The sequence below is a fragment of the Pantherophis guttatus genome, chromosome 1, assembly GCF_059756535.1.
Source record: "Pantherophis guttatus breed Tessera chromosome 1, ASM5975653v1, whole genome shotgun sequence".
Classification (NCBI taxonomy): domain Eukaryota; kingdom Metazoa; phylum Chordata; class Lepidosauria; order Squamata; family Colubridae; genus Pantherophis; species Pantherophis guttatus.
Window position 1 is genome coordinate 46,284,001 of NC_142063.1, and position 19,449 is coordinate 46,303,449.

At 38.6% G+C, this 19,449-nt stretch overlaps 2 protein-coding genes across 8 annotated transcripts in view; both read left to right on the forward strand.

Annotated features, from left to right (window-relative positions):
* The window catches only part of TC2N (tandem C2 domains, nuclear), a 42,360-nt gene extending 32,148 nt beyond the window's left edge, over positions 1 to 10,212 (forward strand). For all 7 annotated transcript variants that reach the window (XM_087872905.1, XM_087872907.1, XM_034418341.3 and 4 more), the window contains 6 exons: positions 184 to 284; positions 1,673 to 1,789; positions 1,935 to 2,126; positions 3,406 to 3,520; positions 4,352 to 4,551; positions 6,315 to 10,212. In XM_087872905.1, coding sequence (XP_087729031.1) covers positions 184 to 284; positions 1,673 to 1,789; positions 1,935 to 2,126; positions 3,406 to 3,520; positions 4,352 to 4,551; positions 6,315 to 6,425 — 836 coding nt within the window. In that variant the 3' untranslated portion in view covers positions 6,426 to 10,212. The remainder of the gene's footprint in view (positions 1 to 183; positions 285 to 1,672; positions 1,790 to 1,934; positions 2,127 to 3,405; positions 3,521 to 4,351; positions 4,552 to 6,314) is intronic.
* A 7,460-nt stretch (positions 10,213 to 17,672) lies between these two features.
* CATSPERB (catsper channel auxiliary subunit beta) overlaps positions 17,673 to 19,449 on the forward strand; it is a 98,875-nt gene continuing 97,098 nt past the window's right edge. Inside the window, exon 1 of the mRNA XM_034418339.2 lies at positions 17,673 to 18,334. The gene's annotated coding sequence lies outside the window, so the exon portion shown is untranslated. The remainder of the gene's footprint in view (positions 18,335 to 19,449) is intronic.

Genomic DNA, 19,449 nt, shown 5'->3' on the forward strand with positions numbered 1-19,449 from the left:
CAAATTTGATTTCTATCAAACACATGTATTTCCTTATGTACAGCTGACATATCCTGGCAGGAAGGAGAAATATTTAAGTAATGAGAACAGATTTTTAAAAAGTAGTCTGAGTTCATTGGATAAACGAATGTTTTTTCAGTCTTTGAGAACAAGTTCCAAAAGTGTTTTTGGATTTATCCCCAGATACAATTACATTATCAGGTGACGAAAGAGAATTTGGCAGACTGAATGTGAAGGTGTGCTACATTTTTTCTGTAGAACAGATATGGATCACCGTCTTGAAAGTAAGTAATCCTAAAAAGGATTCAGTTACTGGTTCTTGAATAGTTCCATTAGGGGCACTTGTGAAAAAAAAATCTAGTTTATACTCTAAACTCAGCTGTTAGGCAAGAACCATAAGGTTGACAAAGAAGCCTCCTTCTAAAAACCACAGTGGCTCCATTTACTAGTGAATAAACATTATAGAGTAACCTGTTCAGAGATACACTTACTGGACAGATTCAAATTAAACAGACAAATAATATGTGCAGCTTTTTTTTTACTTCGTCTCACCCTACTTTAATTTCATGTTATCCAGGTTTCATTCAAGACTGGTACATCTGGCTCTTGTATGAAAAAATAGAAACATCCACTGGAAAGCTCAATAAAGTGTTTTAAATGATAACCATTCTAAATAAAACAATGAAAATATGTGTGAGATTTTCATTAATCATTATACAGAATTTCTCAATCCCCCATTCACTTCCACTTTTTGCTGATACACATACACACTCCCAGGCAGTCCCACCTACTGTGTCTTTCTCTGTGTAATCCCATACACATCCTGAGTACATCTGGGAACAATAAGACATTTTTATTTTATTTATTTATTGAATTTGTACAATCGCCTGTCTCACCAATTGTGACACTGGGCAGTACACAATCATATAAAACACCAAATGTAAAAACAAGAGATAAAAATATAAAAAAAAAATCATTACACACACACACACACACACACACACACACACACACACACACCCCTAACTAGTGTGAAGGGAGGATAAAATTGCCCCACTCAACAATGGATCCATCTAACAAGTCTTAATGGACAATTGCACTTTTTATTATATATATATGAACATCATTACTGATCTAGCTAGATTTTATTAGCAATAGAGGAAACTGTTTTATACTGAGTTGGAACATCTTCCATTACATCCATTCCTTCTGGACATAAAACTAGAATTTTGCTGTATGAAATCCTTTTATTTGAAAATGAGAGGAATTTAATTGGAACAGTGTATGTACAGAGTACATACTGTTTCATAAACCAGTGCATCTTCAGACATAACATTATTTGGAAAGAGAGTACTTTGTGCTTTAATCTACTTCATTTCATTATAATTTTTATTGTGTTAATTCTGTATTCATGAAAGTATGAGAAAGAGGCATTATTGTAACTCAGACAGCCAGTATTAAACCACTTTTTCAGCAATAATTATCTAATGCAATAATTTGAATTGGCAAGAGTTGATTGTTCAGTTGCTTTGAGATTTTATGAACTTGGAGAACCATATTTTATAGTAAGATGAATGGTAATGTTAATCATAAATAAAACACACTGACATAAGGAGACTAAGCATGTAGTTGTGTTTTCCTACATTGCATTATTTAATTTTCAATTTTGTAGTGCAAAGATTTGAACTGGTCATCTACTTGTGAAGAACACCCTCAAATTTCCATCAAAGGAATCCTTACCCTACACAAACCAGTGCAGTTCAGATGTTTAGCAAAAGAAGCTTCCAATGTAAGTGGCACTTTTTAAAAAAAACACAAAATCTATTTCAAAATTCTTCTATATGTAATATGTGAATTGATAAAAGTAGAGACATGAGTGATTATGGATAAGGATTTTTTTTCTTTCAAATCTCACATTTGACTGTCGCCTCTAGGACATTGAGTTCATGGAAACCTTTGTATTTGCTATTAAACTGCAACTCCTCCAGACTGCAAGACTTGTGTTCAAAGTACAATCCCTGATTCCCAGGAGAAAAACTATAGGAGAATGTATTTTGCCCCTGCGAGACCTCAGTTCACAGGAAGTGGATTATTGGCTGATGATAACACCTCCTTCCAAAGCTTTAGTAAGTTAAAGTATCCCAAGGATTCTTGAAGGAAATACATGGGGCTTTATGCAGGAACAGAAATCTAGAATTGGTTTTGGGTCCTTTTGTTTATATTCATTGATTCTTCCCTGCTTCTGGGAGGGGGGAGGTGCAGGGAGAAAAGAGGCCCCTCACTTGTAGCCCCTATCGGCTAAGACTTTCACACTCACTTCTCCCATTGCCAAATTGCAATGAAAACTGTTCCTTTTCATCTACAAAGGTAATGTCTGAAAAATTATGAACAGGGTGCAAAGCCTATAATTCTTTAGATGTTGCAACTCTTTCTTCACCTGTTGTAAATTCACCTCCATCCTAACTATATATTCACAATAGCTTTATATCTCTAATATAATAGTAGTTTTTATTCTGAGGCTGGATTATGTAACAGGATTTGACCTGTTTCGAAAAGGATAGCCTAAATAAGTCTCTTGATTTTCACTGGTCTGGCCTACCTTGAACAGCTGATATCTCCACAAGAAAATTAAAACTATAATTTCTTGAGATAGTCTACAATAAGAGATCCTTACAAGGCAGTATTTTACCCTCTTTCGTTTACTCCATGAATCAAAGAACTACTTGCCTGCTTCTGAATATTTCTGCAATTTGTAATTCCTTTTTGTGTGGCAAGGGTTCTTGAAAATATATATCAAGGTCATCTTCTTTACTCTCCATATGTAAGACAGATTGGCATTCCTCTGAAATGGAGTAACATTGGTAATGAAAGTATTTTAATTATAAAACTTCATCACTATAGAATTCCACACAAGGAAGTTATATTGTAGCTTCACTTATTAACATCTGCCAGAACCGGCTCTAAAGAACCAGGAAATGAATTCCATGAACCAAAGGTCATCCCAACCTCATGAAAAAGTCTTCAGAAATGTAAGGCAGTTTTTTTTAAAAAACAGTTTATAATCTGGAAAAAAGAGATCCTGCCATTTTAAAAAATGGACAGATCCCACAGAAATCCTGACAACACTTTTCGCAAAACATATACAATAGGGTTGTTTTTTTTAATCCCAATCTTGATTCTGGCAAATTTGGAAGGATTAGAATTTACAATTCTATAGCATACAAAAGTAGCATTATCAGGTATTTTTTAAAAAGAGAGAGCTACTGTTTGATTAAACTGATGTTTCTTTGTCAAAATGGAAAGTCTGATCTTTTCACTTCACACCTGTGTAACAAAATATTTTATTTGTGAAAGTTAGCTAAAATGAAGATGGAACATTTCTTTGCTCTTTGACTCTCTGTGCAGGTGTGTTCTGCAGAATTGAAAATAGGCACCTGTTTTCAAGCAGTAAACAGCCGGATTCAGTTGCAAATCCTGGAAGCTCAGAACCTTCCAAGTTCATCCACACCATTGTCTTCAAGTAAATACTATAGTCTTATTGCTCAAACTCCATAAAGGAGACCATGTTTAAATACAAAACTACACATCTCTGTGTGGCTACTATTGTTCTTTTATGATTGCATAATAACTTTTATATCAAGGCATGTCATATCTTGATCTACTATCTAGGCTTTAGTAAAACTAAAAAGAAGCCATTTCTTCTGAATCCTCTCAGTTGATTCTGTTTATTTTAAAATATGTTTTCTTAAAGCCTGTTATTTAATATTCAAATACGTTTAGAGCAGTGGTGAAATGTAAAATTTGTTACTACTGGTTCTGTGGGTGTGGCTTGGTAGGGGGTAATGTGACTGAGTGGGCGTGGCCTTTTTTTTTTAACTTTTAAAACCATTTTTTCTACAACCTCTTCAGCTGAAGAGGTTATAAAAAAAATGCTTTTACAAGTCTCTGACGATCCCAGCTGAGCTGTGCAATCATCAGAGGCTATTTTTACTTTTAAAAGCATTTTTTCGGCCAAAGAGGTTGTAGAAATATCAGTATATATCAATATGATATCAATATATATCAGTGGATCAATAAGCAAAAACCTGCACTTTAAGTGGAAAGGTGAATTCCATTGGTCTTTATAACAGCCTGGTACTGGGAACTGAAGCTGCTTTCCAGTGAGCAGAGTCTTGATTCCAAGGGGTGAGCAATGAATGTCTATGCCTTAAAATGCATCCACTCTGGGGGGACCCTCTCTCCCCATTTGCCCATCATATTATAATTAACAATAACATGTTCTTTCATTTTGGGATTTCAAACTTCACACAGTGAAAACATTTTTTAAAAATTGTCGTTAATTCTACCATAGATTTTTTCGTAAAGATTGTGATGCTCAGCACTGAAGGATTGGTTGATAAGAAAAAAACTCGTCTGCTGAAATCTACTAACAGTCAAGTAAAATGGGGAGAAACCCTGATGTTCCCTGTGAGCCAGAATGAACATGGAATAAACTTTCTCATCAAACTCTATAGTAGGAGCTCAGTGAGAAGAAAACATTTCCTGGGACAGGTTGGTTCTCCCTCCCCCCACCCACATGACACCCAATGCAAAAGTTTCTGAATTCTAAACTTAAAATGTATGTGGACCATAAACTTCGCTTTTTACCAAAAAATGTTACCATTAATATCATCCTGGTTGAAATAGAACAGAAATAGGAAGCCTGCAACCTTCCAGATTTTGCTGAATATTGTCTAGTCAGTTGATATTCAGAAATTTCTTTAAATATGGATTTAATTTCATTGCTAGATCCCTTAAAAATATTATCTCATTATGAATAAATAATTTTGTACCATAAGCAATTTCCTCTTATGCAATCTTATATCAAAAATCTCAGATTTACAACCCAAAGAATTATCAGGAGATACAAATTTCTATTCCATTCTATTCTATAAATTGTCAGGAAGTATAAATTTGTGAATAGTTCAAAAGCCACATCCATCCATCACAAAACTATAGATATCAAAAATTGAATTCAATAAAGCTAAATTTTGAAACTATTTGTAGATTATATAGATGGCACAACATGAAATAGAATACCTAATAGCCTGGAAAATAGAAATGAAATTAAAAACAGTAGGCAAGAAGAATCACTATAAGAAATAGAATGTAATTTTACAAGACACAGGTAAAGTATTATTAGGAGACAAAGATTAAATGCTACAAAGGTATTGTAGCAGAAATCTCCAGATCATGGGCTGTAAAAATTACATCCAATGTAATTTTTTCAAAATCCTAAAAACAAAATAAAAGAGAACATAATCTTTTTAGAATCCATTTTTAATAAATGCATATTTTTATCAGCACATGCTGTCACTCATCTTAGCATACATATTCTTGATTCATCTTCTATGTTTTTATTTTATTTATTTATTATCAGATTTATATACCGCCCTTCTCCCGAAGGACTCAGGGCGATGCCAAAGTAAAAACATAAATACAAACATTAAAATAGAGTTAAAAAGATATATATGCGTTTGGCCCCATAGTTAAAAAAACAATAACAAACCTATTAAAAACATTTTAAAAAGTGTTAAGCCAGCCCGGCTTGCTGAAAAAGAAAGGTCTTAAAGGCACGGCGGAAGGCACCGAGGTCTTTTTTTTTTTTTTTTTAATTTGATTTATATGCTGCCCTTCTCCGAAGACTCAGGGCGGCTTACAATGTGCTCAGCAATCTTGGATTCTTCGTATCTCTGGGGGCAGCTGATTTCAGAGGGCAGGTGCCCCCACAGAAAAGGCCCTCCCCCTGGGGGCCACCAGTCTATATTGCTTGGCCGATGGCGCCCTGAGGAGACCCTCTCTGTGGGAGCGCACAGGTCGGTGGGAGGCCATTGGTAGCAGCAGGCGGTCTCGAAGATATCCAGGTCCTATGCCATAGAGCGCTTTAAAGGTGATAACCAACACCTTGAAGCGCACCTGGAAGACCACTGGAAGCCAGTGCAGCTCACGCAGGAGTGGTGTTATGTGGGAGTGCCATGCGGCTCCCGTAACTACCCACGCGGCTGCATTCTGGACCAGTTGGAGCCTCCGGGTGCTCTTCAAGGGGAGCCCCATGTAGAGAGCGTTGCCGTAGTCCAGTCGAGAGGTGACGAGGGCATGAGTGATTGTGCACAAGGAATCCCAATCTAGGAAGGGCCGCAACTGGTGGATCATATATCATTATATACATATAATTATGTTATATAAACATGATTTTTATACACTGATCAAGATAAATGTCAAAACAGCTCTTGGCGTCTTCTTTATAATGATTCTTTGTTTTTCTTATCATGCAGGTTTGGTTAAGCAGTGACAGCAACAGTGCAGAAGCTGCTGATCAATGGAGGGACACAATTGCAAATCCAGAGAAGGTGGTGGTTAAATGGCATAACATCATTCCAGCGTGATTCTGCTTTGAACAGTCCTTTTGGTACTGATTTGGACTTGAGCCCAGAGACTTTTGCACTTATTTAAAATGACCAGCCATCAGATAACAAAGAGACAGAAAAGAGATATCTATATGGATGCATACAATATCATCTCTGCACAAGAAAATCACAGAGGAAGCAATAGAGTTGAAAAAGCATAAGTTGGAAATCCTAGCAAAGTACATGAAAATTCAAAAGCCACATTGAAAAATTAGTGGCTTGATTATTAATTGACTGTTGATCCAAAAGGCTTATATGTAAAACATTTTAATATTTATATTTTAAAACATTAATTTTTAAATTAATTTAAAAACTTTGTATAGATTTTAGTGAAAAATACCATAGAAGGACTATCCTTCAAGAAGATTTTGCTCCATGTATTAGTTGACAACCATGTTCCAACTATTGTTTTGCTTCTAAAAGTATTCTGTGGACACTTTATTATTTCTACCAATATGTTGAACAAGTGAGTAAGGTAGGCAGGGAGGTAGAAATAATACTTTACCATTTAAATTGAAATAAACATTTTAAGGTAATTTTTAAGAATAATTGTTGTGTTGGATAGTAAATTTGAGACATGGGCAGGGAAGTAACAATTCTTTTATTAATGAGTTTGTTTTTACAGTTCTTCAACGTAGAATTTGCTTTACTGTTTTGAACAGAGAGATAGATTAATAAGAAGTATTCCAATGATGAAATTCAGTAGAATCTGATCTCATTCTTAGAACTAACAGGGACCCAGTATTCTGTATTTTAGGAAAACTGAATTCACCAGTCCTTATAAAATGAAAGAAACAAAACAAAATATGCAATCATGATTCTAATCAATTATTTTGAAAAATAAGCACCTTTCCACCCTTCAGTATTTTAAGATAACATAAAGTGATAAAGGCTAATAGAGCTTGTATGGCAAACAAGTCCATCGATAACTAAACTGGCACCACTTATATAGTTTTGTAGAGTCCCAGATGCCCAAATCTGAACCTTGTGAGACCAACAGCCATAATCAATCAGGAACCCTGACTATTTTAATAGAGATAAAGCATTTTTAAGGCACAAGGATCTGCATTTACTGCATACAATACAGTGTCTTGACAACTGAGATGTTTAGCAAAAAGTTTGGTAGTTGAAATAGGCATTGTGCAGCCATTGGGAAAAATGGATCAGTAACAACTGAAAAACTTTCATGGGGATTTGAAATGCAGCATGATTTAACTTGAATGCCTTCATTGCCTCTTTCATTAGATTATCAGTTCACACTGAGCTTTCAATAAATAGGATTCAGTTTGCCTCAAAGCTGTTGCCATATGAACCTGGAAGGGCACATTTAACATCAGCCCTCATGCTGATGTAATCTCAGGAGTATTTGTCAGATGATGCCCAAGAACGACATGGAATAATTCAGCCAGAGTTCAGTTCTTTATTTGCTTTCACATAGCAGACAGATTCTTGCCAAAGTAAACCCTTAGTAGTCTCAGCCTTATGGATGCACCCTGAGAGATTCTAAGGAGTGGCTATCCTTACTTTCTTCCTCTGTCTTCTCTCCAGCACTGAGATGTGCTGCCTCTGGTCTTCCTTCTCTTTCTGGAATATGCTCCCTCCTTCATGGGAGACTGCCACGTCATTGTCGTCCATCACACCAACTCCCCCTCCGTGGGAACCATCTCCCACAATACCATTCCTATGACTCATAACATCGAAAGCATATATGCAATGGATGCATATATGCAATGATCAGAAATGAAACCATACATAATTCCAGCAAATGAATATTTTTATAGATCATTTAACTTCAGAAATTCTATTCTCTGCAGCCTCTGCTGAAAACATTAGGAATTGCTACAGGCAGTGTTACACTATTTTAAAATGTACTGGTTTCAAAAATGACAAGGCTGGTGTCTGAATTTTGTTTCTGTCAGACTTGGCTGGTGTTGGCGATGCATGAAACAGAATGCCCTAAGTGCATAATGAATTATGAGTCAGAAATTATAGCTTTAGAGTAATTAGCTGGAAGAATCCAGATTTTTATGAGGAAGGAGGAAGAAAGAAAGGCATGTGTAGAAAAGGTGGCATTAGCTGCAGAATGACAGTATAGAAAACCAAAGTTCAGGAAAGATGAAGAATGTGAAAAAATGATCAAACTAAAAGCCACACTAAGAAAATCAAATGAAAAGAATAACAAGAACATAAAACTGGAGAAGACATAGAACCACACTTACTCCAAAACAATGAAATCTGGAACAATTCAGAAAACAAATGTCTCTTTATATCCTCAAAAGATTATAATTAGGTAGCAAAAATTTTGCTATGCAAGCAGTCCTTGCTTAACCAGTCACTGAGCAACCGTTTGAAGTTACAACAGACCCCCCCCCGGGGTGAAATGTACTTACTTTCCCTACCGGTTCGGAAGTGTGCTTTCCGCGTTACGTGCGATTTTGAACCCTCTGCCCATGTACAAAGCCACCTGTGCATGCACAGAGGGTCAAAAACAGGTTACTTCCTGGTTAAAACCAGGAAGTAATGACATCCAGGCAGGTGGGCGGAGCTTCGCACTGCCACCGCTATTGGTTCACCAAACCATGTGCTGCTGCCACTACCGGTTCACCCGAACCGGTGCGAACCAGTAGCATTTCATCCCTGCCCCCCCCCAAAGATACTTATGACCCAATTTCACTCCTATATGGTCATGTGATCTCATTTTGGACACTTGGCAACCGGCTTGCATTTACAGCCATTTGCAATGTCCAAAGGTCATGTGATTGTAATTTTTGCAATTTTCGAATATTTGTTTCTGGCCAAAAATATCTATTGGATGAACAGGTTCATTTAATGACCATCAATTCACTTAATGATCACCATGTTTGCTTAATTATTGCTGCAAAAATCAGGCATGGTCACATGGTGACCCACTTAACCACAATGGTTTATGATTTTACGACCTTTTTTGTGGCAGCCGTTAAGCAGACATGACGGTAATTCTGGGCTCAATTATAGTCGTACATTGAGGACTACATGTATGAATTAAATGCTAACTTAGTTGGATTTAAATCTGGGGGAGCAAATGAAATAGTGGTAAGGTATAGCAGCTAGTCTTTCTGAAGAGCATTGGTCTCAGCAAATAAAAAGCAAATACAAAATTGTGACTTGCAATGCATTCAATATAGTCACTGTACAGTTGAAAAAAATGGATTGTTTAGAAGTTGCATTAGAAATTTAAATCCAAATTTAAATATCCTGCAGTTCTTTGGTTAAGACTTTTATTAACAACGTACTTTATGTGCATCCAGTTCATGGTAAAGGTGATGTTAGTCTGTCACTGTAAAAATTATTTCTCTACTGTATGTGGTAAAAAGAATAATAGTGTCTTTTTAAAGCAAAATAATCACTGAAATTAGAACAATGAAATTATGAGCAAAGCTGCTTTAACAGTCTTGGTACAGTATTTTATTTCCTCTCTTCTTTTTCATAAACATCGTACATGCTGTCTAGTAGGATAAATGGAGATCTTATGAGGGCTTCATGTAATAACAACATTCCTAGGAAGCTCACATTCAAATATCAGAATATATAGAATTTCTGCTGAATTTATAGTACTGTAATACACTAATGACCAGATGTTTTATTATATATATATATATTAATGCATTTTTATGAATATATACGGTACGTGCACGTGTGTTTTGATGCCCCCCGGAGTCACCCTGTGTTAGTTGGGCAGCCATATAAATCTGCTTAATAAATAAATGCAATAAATATAATAATTGAAGCATTTGTATACATAGATTCTAGCCTGACTTTGCCTTCTACCTGTGGTCTGATCTGTTTAGCAAAAGTCTCTAGTCAAAAATATTTAGCTTGCTTTTCAAATGATAAAAATATGCCTGAGGAGTTTCACATGTGCCCATACCCGTGCACATACAAATGAACACACACACAAAGATGATTTTATTGAACAAAACTCAAGCAAAGAGGAAAAAATCTCTTTCTCAGAGCTTCCTGATGATGGTGTGAAGCTGAGTATCCCAGAATTTCACATTATGCAACATGCCAGGCCTCATGCCAGGACTTTGTTTAAGAAGGGTGTGAAATGAATTGACCAGCAAGCTAGTGATGCCAAATGTTAACAATGACGTCACTGTTAATCTACCTCATGAATAATCCCGGATCCTGGCACAGCTGTACAGTACACTTCAAGTCTTATTATTAACCTACACGCTGTTTTTATTGACAACTAACTACATTGCCGGAGCATATTTTTGGTTAATTATTAGAAAACTAACAGAGTATACTTTCTTGTATGAAGAGTTAGAGCAATTCTGTAGGCACCTGCAATTCTTTGAGAATAGTCTGCTTTCTACGGCCTAGTTTTGTAGAACTGCTACATGTGGTTTCAAAGTAGCACCTGGCCTTAGAAATGGTCTGTCTTCTGCAGTATGCTGGACCAAGAGAACTGATACATTTTGGACCTCTTTCTAAACTCTTCCTTTTATGTTGGCCTTTCCATATTACTTGTTTTTATTTCAGTTTTTAAAATGATAAAATGCTTTAAAATAAAAAGCTGATTAATTCAGTATTTAGTGTTGCTAAAATTAGGACCATTCTGAAAATTAAGAAGTTGAGAATTATTCCAGAAGTTTTACATTCTAAATTGTCATTTGCTGACTGGTCACTCGTTACTTTATTATGAAGACTTGTGTTTATACATGAACTTCCCAGTTACTGTTGCAAGATGTCACCTGAATCATCTCTTCAGATCCCAATTTAGCTATGAGCAAATATGAACAATTTTATCTGCAAACAGTCTCACAAATATGTGGCAGCAGTCAGTAGGAAGATCGCCTTTTTTATTTTTACCCCCCAAATAAGAATAAACTTAAGGGTACTTTACAGGAGGTAAGGTAAAAGTATAGAAGTAATAATATTAAAGATATAGTATATTAATTTCTTTGATCGCATTTATTCTTTTATGGTACCCCTGCTCTATTGTTTCTTCAACTATTTCATTCCCTGGAGCTCCTTGGTTTTCCAAGGAGATCTGCAAATTAGGGTAGGCCATCTTGAGGGAGAAATTTCACCCAATGCTCTCCAGAGAAGAATTCCAAAGCAGATTTAGAGATGTGGTAAATCTGCCTTTCTGATATCTGGGGAAACCCTCAAGGACATTAAAAAAGCCAACATCTCTCAGGTGCTTGGAGTGGATAACAGTAATCCATCCAGTTTTACTCCTGGAGGTTGAGTGCAAAATCAATAAGCATAAATAAGGCCTGTCTTATGTGATCTTAAGCCCAACCAAAATGTAATTTCAAGGCATGGAGATTGAAGTTGTCAACACTAGAAGTTTGGAAGATTCCAATATCAGGCCAGATATGAGTTCCAAAAGCTGATGCAAGGCTGCTGCCAGCCAGCAATAATTCACTTGATTTTCAACCCAAACGGCACATGGAAATAACTCACACTTGGTGGGGCAGTGCTTCTAATTACAAGGAAGGAAGGAAAGGAAGGAAGGAAGGAAGGAAGGAAGGAAGGAAGGAAGGAAGGAAGGAAGGAAGGAAGGAAACGAAACATTATCATGCTCCAATTCCAAACATGGAGTTGTGCTCCAGATCTAAACTACAAAATATGCAGGAAAGCATATTTTGAACAGGGTAATATGCACATTCCCATTCCACCAAGTATTTGTTATGCAGGTCAACTGACCATTCACACACATACATAGATATCCATTTGGTGGTAGCAGCAATGTCTCAAGCTGTCAAGCAGGAGATGCCATGGCTGTTTTGGTAGTAACTACCTTACCTACAGTGTACAGCCTTGCAACAGTACTCAGGACGTCATGACTATGTGCTAATCACCTCTTTATAGGGCTGCCTATGAAAACTTCTATATTTTGTATCTATAATTGCTACAAAATACAACTGTTGACAGATGCTGATTGTCTTGAGGATGTTACTCCTGTGCTCAAGGCTTGCTCTAGTTGCTGATAGGCTTCCTAGGGCCATTCAAAGGCCTGGCTTGAACTTATAAAGCCATCTACAGTTTGGCATTGAGACATTTCAAGGAGCATCTTCTTTGACTAGACTTTATCTATTTGACATGGTCGTAATGGGAAAAGAATTTGGAAGTTCTACGTTTTCATTAATCTAAAGTTAGAAAGCAATGGTTTTATGGCACTTATAGAATACAACTCTGTTTGGGTATTATGTTAGTCTCCATGGCGATGAAATTTCACAAGGCAATGGAAGCCAAATTTTTATGGAGGGCCTTAGTGGAATATTATCTTGCATATAATCATGAGATTGTCCTCTGTGGATTTCTACTGTATTGTTCTCTGTTCTCTAATTTAATTTAATGTAATTTATATTGTTGATGTAAGTATTGCACGAGAATATTTATGTAATGTTTACTGATTGAAATTGTGATAGATGTTTCAGTGTTATTTTTGATATTTTTATTATAGATCTTTTATTATTTCATTTTCATGTTGTATTGTGGGTATTTTATTTGTTCTGTAAACTACCATGAATCCAACTGAATTTGGCAGCATACAAATTCAATAAATAAAGCAATAAATAAATGTATTGAAGTGTGATTTGTGGAGGAATATTTTCAAGTCTGATTTGGATTTATATATTCATAATTTATATGCAGAAGTATAAAAGTATATTTCAATTACAGCAGAAAATATATGCGTATTTATCCAAAATATAGCCATGGCAAAAATGGAGAGGTGAAAGAAATGTCTAAATGACACAGTAATTTATTTGATGGGAAAATCTTGGACACAATTGTATGGCACTCTCTACAAGCACTCATGATGTTACCCAGGCTGGAAATTAAACATCTGCAAGCAAACAGACAAGCTCAGATATCACTAAAAACCCAACAGTTTCAACCTGAGCTACATATACTCTCTTCTATTGGAACAAGCATGCTGATTTATCTATCCATCTCACATGAGAGAGACTCTGGGCAATGAACACTTGATAACTGATAATTTTCTAAAATGTCTGGTGCACAATAGCATCCAGACCAAGTCTTCCATGCTTTGACTAATCTTCTGAGAGCTCATGTGTTGGATAATTCCAGGAACTCCAGGGATTTAGGTTTGATGTCATGAATTACAGTAGATGTCTTTTCTTGCCATCTGCTAATGGAAGGAGGAAAATTAGCTAATCAGCCCTCAAACTTCAAAACTTGAGGTTTTGAAATTTCACACCTTCCACACCCTAAATCCAAACAGTGGATGTAACTTAACACTCCACAACCAAAGTGATGTAATGGTTATTAAGATAATTTACAGCTGGATGCCTTAACAGTAGATCAAAAAAACCAAAGAAAAATAGATAGCAAACAGTGTTCTCTTATAGAGAGCTTCATAGAATTGGAGCTCTATGGGTCAGGCAAACCCGAATGAAGTTTATGAACGTCAAGTCCAGCCAGTAGATTCTGCAATCTCCTAACTGATTTGCTTCTGGCTGCCATAAGATCAATTAGACAAATGTTTTTTTTCAAACTTGGCAAAGTTAAATAAGATGGGTGGATCAATTCTCAGTATTCTGGGAATTGAAGTCCACACATCTGAAACTTTCCAAGCCTGAAAAACACTGAATTAGACTGCACAAGTGGAACAAAATCCTCTACTCTCTTCCTCAGTTGCCACAAGCCCACAGAAAATACTTTATGTTAATTCAGTTTTATGGATCTTTGCCCCAGTGAGAAAGCATTGAGATATAAAGTTAAGATAACTGCAGCTTTATTCATTTACTTCACTAAGCATCAGTTAAATAGCAATAGCACTTAGACTTATATACCACTTCATGGTGCTTTTACAGCATTGGTGGGTTGCTCCCACTTTGCACCAGTTCTATAGAACTGGTAGTAAAACCGGCAGGAGGCTCCACCCATCGACCCCGACATCATCAAAACGCTTCACATGCGCAGAAGAGTGTGCGCACGGCCCTGCTGCAAACCAGTAGTAAAGGTAAGCAGAACTCACCCCTGTTTTACAGCCCTCTCTAAGTGGTTTAGAGTCAGCATATTGCCCCCAATGATCTGGGTCCTCATTTTACTGAGCTCGGAAGGATGGAAGGCTGAGTCAACCTTGAACTGGTGAGATTTGAACTGCCGAACTGCAGCTAGCAGTCAGCTGAAGTAGCCTGCAGTGCTGCACTCTAACCACTGTGCCACCTCAGCTCTAAAGGTGATACAAAAGGATTTTATGTCAAAAAATATTTTTTTTATTTTATTTTTTATTTTTTATTTTTTATTTATTTAAGGGGAGGAGGTTACTAAGAAGAAATGTTGCTGTTTTAGCCATGTTCTGGCTAAACCAAACCCAGTTTGGACATAGCATAAAAATGAATATATGTTTCTATGCCAGCAGAGACTCTGCCAATTGAAAAATGAACTTGTAAACAAATATAAACTTGGCTTTTAGTGGAAGTTGATTACATAGAGGAAATGTTTTTTAAATGTTCACACTTAGAGTTGTATTTGCTGATTTGATATCCATTTTTCTGGTTAAGTGAAATCCTTTTATCGTTTTTCATTGAATGATAAAATAAAGCGATAATGAAGAATTGCTACATGACTAACTGGGTGGAGTCACTTTAGTCCCATGCAATGACATTAATTTTTCATTGTTTTAGCCAAAACAGACCTTTGTTTGTTGGGAACTAAAGCAAAATTCACCTGGTAACCCCACCAGGGTCACTTGATACAGTCAGCTGGCCAAGTTAAAGTACCGTAATTGCACAACACATTTCTCTCTCCCTTATGGTTCAGCTTGCTATAAACAGTGAACAGGGCCAAGAATTACTTGCATCACCTTTATCTGCATGCTTTTTTTATACTGACTGGATTCACACATCATTTCCTGGCTTGGAACCAGTGGTGGGATTCAATTTTTTTAACAACAGGTTCTGTGGGCATGGCTTAGTTGGAGGTGTGGCTTGGCGATTATGTGACTGGGTAGGCGTGGCTAGCTGGTCATGTGACTGGGTGGGTGTGGCTAGCTGGTCATGTGACTGTAGGCGTGGCTAGCTGGTCATGTGACCGGGTGGGCATGGCTATGTGCATAGGGACCACTCAGAGGGCTGAAAAAAGTCATTTCTGACTGGTCCTCACACTTTTGACCGGTCCTCACACTTATGACCATCCTCACATTTATGCCCGTTGTGCATTCTTAACAACCATGTCACTCATTTCACCACTACTTCTCTTCATCACGGTGACAAGATAGGGCGCAAAACGTAAAATGTGAGGACAGTCATAAATTCAAGGATTGGTCAAAAGTGCGAGGACCGGTCAAAAATAACCTTTTCAGCCCTCTGAGTAGTCCATTTACTACCGGTTCTGTGGGTAATGTGACTGGGTGGGCATGGCCAATTTTTTTTTAACTTTTACTTTTAAAAGCATTTTTTCTACAACCTTAAGAGGTTGCAGAAAACAATGCTTTTAGAAGCTTCTGACGATCACACAAATCTGCTGGGATCCAGAAGCTTTTAAGGCGATTTTTTTTCCTACAACCTCTTCAAAAAATCCCTTTAAAAACCTCTGACGATCTAAGCTGAGTTACCTGATCCTCAGAAGCTTCTAAGAGCATTTTTTTCCTGCAACCTCTTCAAGCTTCTGCCTTTTCAAGGCAAAAAAGGGCAAGGGGGGGACACACATGTGTGGCAGTGAGATATTCCACAGCTCAAACCTCCCCCCACCAGAAACCTTGGAAGGTTTCCTGTCTGTAAACAAACAACTCCTGAAAATTGAGTGGCAGGGGCAGGAAAGTCTCTCCCAGCAAGGAAAAAGACTGGATTTCGGAGGAAACGCAGCTCGGTTTAAGGTTAAGGCAGGGCAGAAGGGCTGAGATGGCAATGAGAGGTGGGGGGGGGAAGCCTTTCCAACAAGCAAAGTCAATGGGGGGTGGAGCCAGATTCACTTAAATTAACAACCATGTGAATCACACCTCCCTGCCTAGTGTAACACAACACACACATACATATCCAAGAGACCCTCTCCCCAAGTGAGAGATACCCAACCCTGATAGAGCCAAGACAGGCAGGGAAGCCAGCAGCACAAATGTTTGGGCAACCCATCCTTTTTTTGGGAGGGGGGGATCTTTGCAAAGAAAAGAAATGCAGATAAGGCAGGTTTAAAGACCCCTCTGCTGCAAAGCCAGGAGCATCCCCTAGAAGTCCCAGTCATCAGAGATCCTGGCCCCCCACCCCAAACAAGCCAGTCCATAGGCTCAGAATCCTGCCCACCCCCCTCTCCCAGTGAGCCACACAAAACATGCATCGAGCATCAGAATCCCCAACTCGTGCCTGTTTTGCAAAAGCCCAGTTGGATAGACCCCCCCCCGCACGCCCACCCTCCCCACTCCCTCCGCCGGTTCCCTGGCAGCGTAAGTGCAGCAGCCCTGGCTGGGGAAAGGAGGTGCCGGCCGTGAGGCCGTTTTGCAAAGACGCACCTGCGCTGCGCGGTGCCTCCTGCGCTCTCACCTGTTGGATCTGCCCAGATGCCATCGCCACCGTCGCCGCTGCAGCCACTGGAGCCCATCCGGTGCTGGTGGGGAACCACGTGGCAGCCCACATGGATCCCAGGCAGTGGAACTCAGGCTAGGGAAGGGGTGGGCAATTGTGGCTCTTTTACAACCTGTGGCCTTCAACTCCCAGAGCCAAGCTGTCTCAGGAATTCTGGAAGTTGAAGTCCACAGGTTGTAAAAGAGCCACAATTGCCTACCCCTGGCTAGGATAGGCTGGCGCCGCGCGGGTGGGAGGCGGGGCGGGGCGAGGGGCGGGCGAGCCAGCAATTTAACAAACGGTTCGGTGTGCTGCCTGGCCAATAAACAGTGGTGGGGTGGGGTGAGGGGCGGGCGAGCCAGCAATTTAAAAAATGGTTCAGTGTGCTGCGGGGCCAATAAATTATAAAAAAACACCAAACCGTTTGTTAAATTGCTGGCTCGCTCGCCCCATTTATTGGCAATAAATAGTAGTGCGGAGGGGCGGGGCAAGGGGTGGGGCAAGGCAGCAATTTAACAAAGGATTCGGCCGAACCCCCTAGAACCAGCAGAATCCCACCACTGCTTGGAACCAAACCCATTAGAAAATAGAATCCTTATGGCATCTTAAGCATGTGCAACATTTTTAAGACCTGCAATTGGTACTTAAAGGAAGGTGTCAGAGATATTGGAAAAGGGGCTTCAAAGCCAGAAAGAGTATGCATGTCAGAGCATACAGACAAAGCTCTCTTGCAAAGGATCACTGAAGAGTCAAATGAAGGTGACTTTCTGGGCTCCAGATCTCACCCAGTCTTTGAGTCTGTGGTGGGGGCCAAAGCATAGTGGGTGGGGTAAGGACAAAAGCTGAACATGCATTTAGTTAAATATAGTTGACACTATTATTCATAATCTTCTTCTGTAAGCCTAAACATTAGCCTTAGATAATTTATTTATGTCCTTTCATTTGTTTTAATTTATATCCCTCAGAGTTCAAGGAAGTTTATTTTTTGCCAAAATAAATTGCCAGTAATTGACCTTCACTATAAATATAGTTTATTTACTTTACTGCCCTATAAACAAATAAAGTTTCCAAATTAGCTCTGCCAATTTATATTTAGGAATTATATTCTGCAAGAGATTGTCTCATGCAATCTTCTGCTTCCAATTTGTGCTGTTGTAACTTTAAGCGAATAGTTGTAAATCAAGGACTACCTGTAGTTTGATCTGCTCGTGTAACATGACAGTTGGAAGAGAAACTGAATCCTTCTAACTGCCTTTCTGAAGATTCAAATGTAAGAATCAGTTGACTGGCTCTTTCAAAGGCCTTCATGGGTGTGGGGCAGGTAGAAAACAGCAAGAGTGCAAGGGAGAAGACCCCAGGAAGCAGAGAAAGGTACTATTTGCCTTTGCCCTATGTTTCTCATGTATATTTGACTACACTCCCCATCATTAGTATCATCAGCCAATTGTTATAGCATTCTGTCTTTCATAAGGTATACCATTACACAGTAGAGGAAAGATCTACTAGATAATCCTTCTGTTAACAAAGCTGCATCTCATTTAATCTCTCCTATTACTAAAGTCAGCCCTGGCTGACTTTCATTCCTTATTTATTGCTTGTAGCCAAATGTGTTTAGCACAGGACATGATGATTCCTTATTTATATCACACCCTCAACTCAGTAATTCTAGGCACCTCAGTGACCTCCCATATTAAGGTTAAGGTTTAGGCAGCAAGTAAAGCAACATAGATAATACACACTAACAACAAAAATACATATTGTTCCTTGGGGAAAAATGATTGAAAAAAAGGGGGGGAGGACCAAAAGAGAGAATTTTAGGCACAGAATACCATCAGGGAGCAAATCAGCACACCCAACCCCAGGAAAGAGCCATCAGGGGGATGCAGTTCCATAGCCACAACTGCAGAGAAAGCCGTTCTCCCCCTCTCAACTGTTTCCAGAACAATGACATCTGTCTGGGTCTTTGAAAAAATATCCCAAAATGTATAGTTGGGGGGAAATCTGTTTATTAGATCATTGTTACTTTGCAGTTGGTAGCAAGTACGATTTTGTTTCCTCCAAAATCTGGTTCTATAAGTCCAGTACTTTGCTTTCAGTTATGGGAGATTTACAGACATTCACTAGTAGTAGGAAAAAATGGAAACTCAGTGGGGTGTGGTAGACAAGGTGCAATGCTATAACCCAGTGGTCCTCAACCTTTCCAGCTCCGCAGACCAGTGGCGGTGGCAGTGGCAGGGGGAGAAAGGGGGTGGTTTTGTGTGCATGCCCATTGTTTGCTCAAATGGAGCTTCATGTGCTTGTGTGCTCAATTATAACTTGCGTGGTCTGGTTCTTAATGAGCCGCAACCAGTGGTGGGTTGCTCCCGGTTTGGTCCGGTTCTATAGAACCAGTAGTAAAACCAGCAGGAGGCTCCACCCACCTACCACAGTGTCATCATGGGTGATCTGTGCATGTGCAGAAGTGTGAGTGCTCCTGTTGTGAAGCG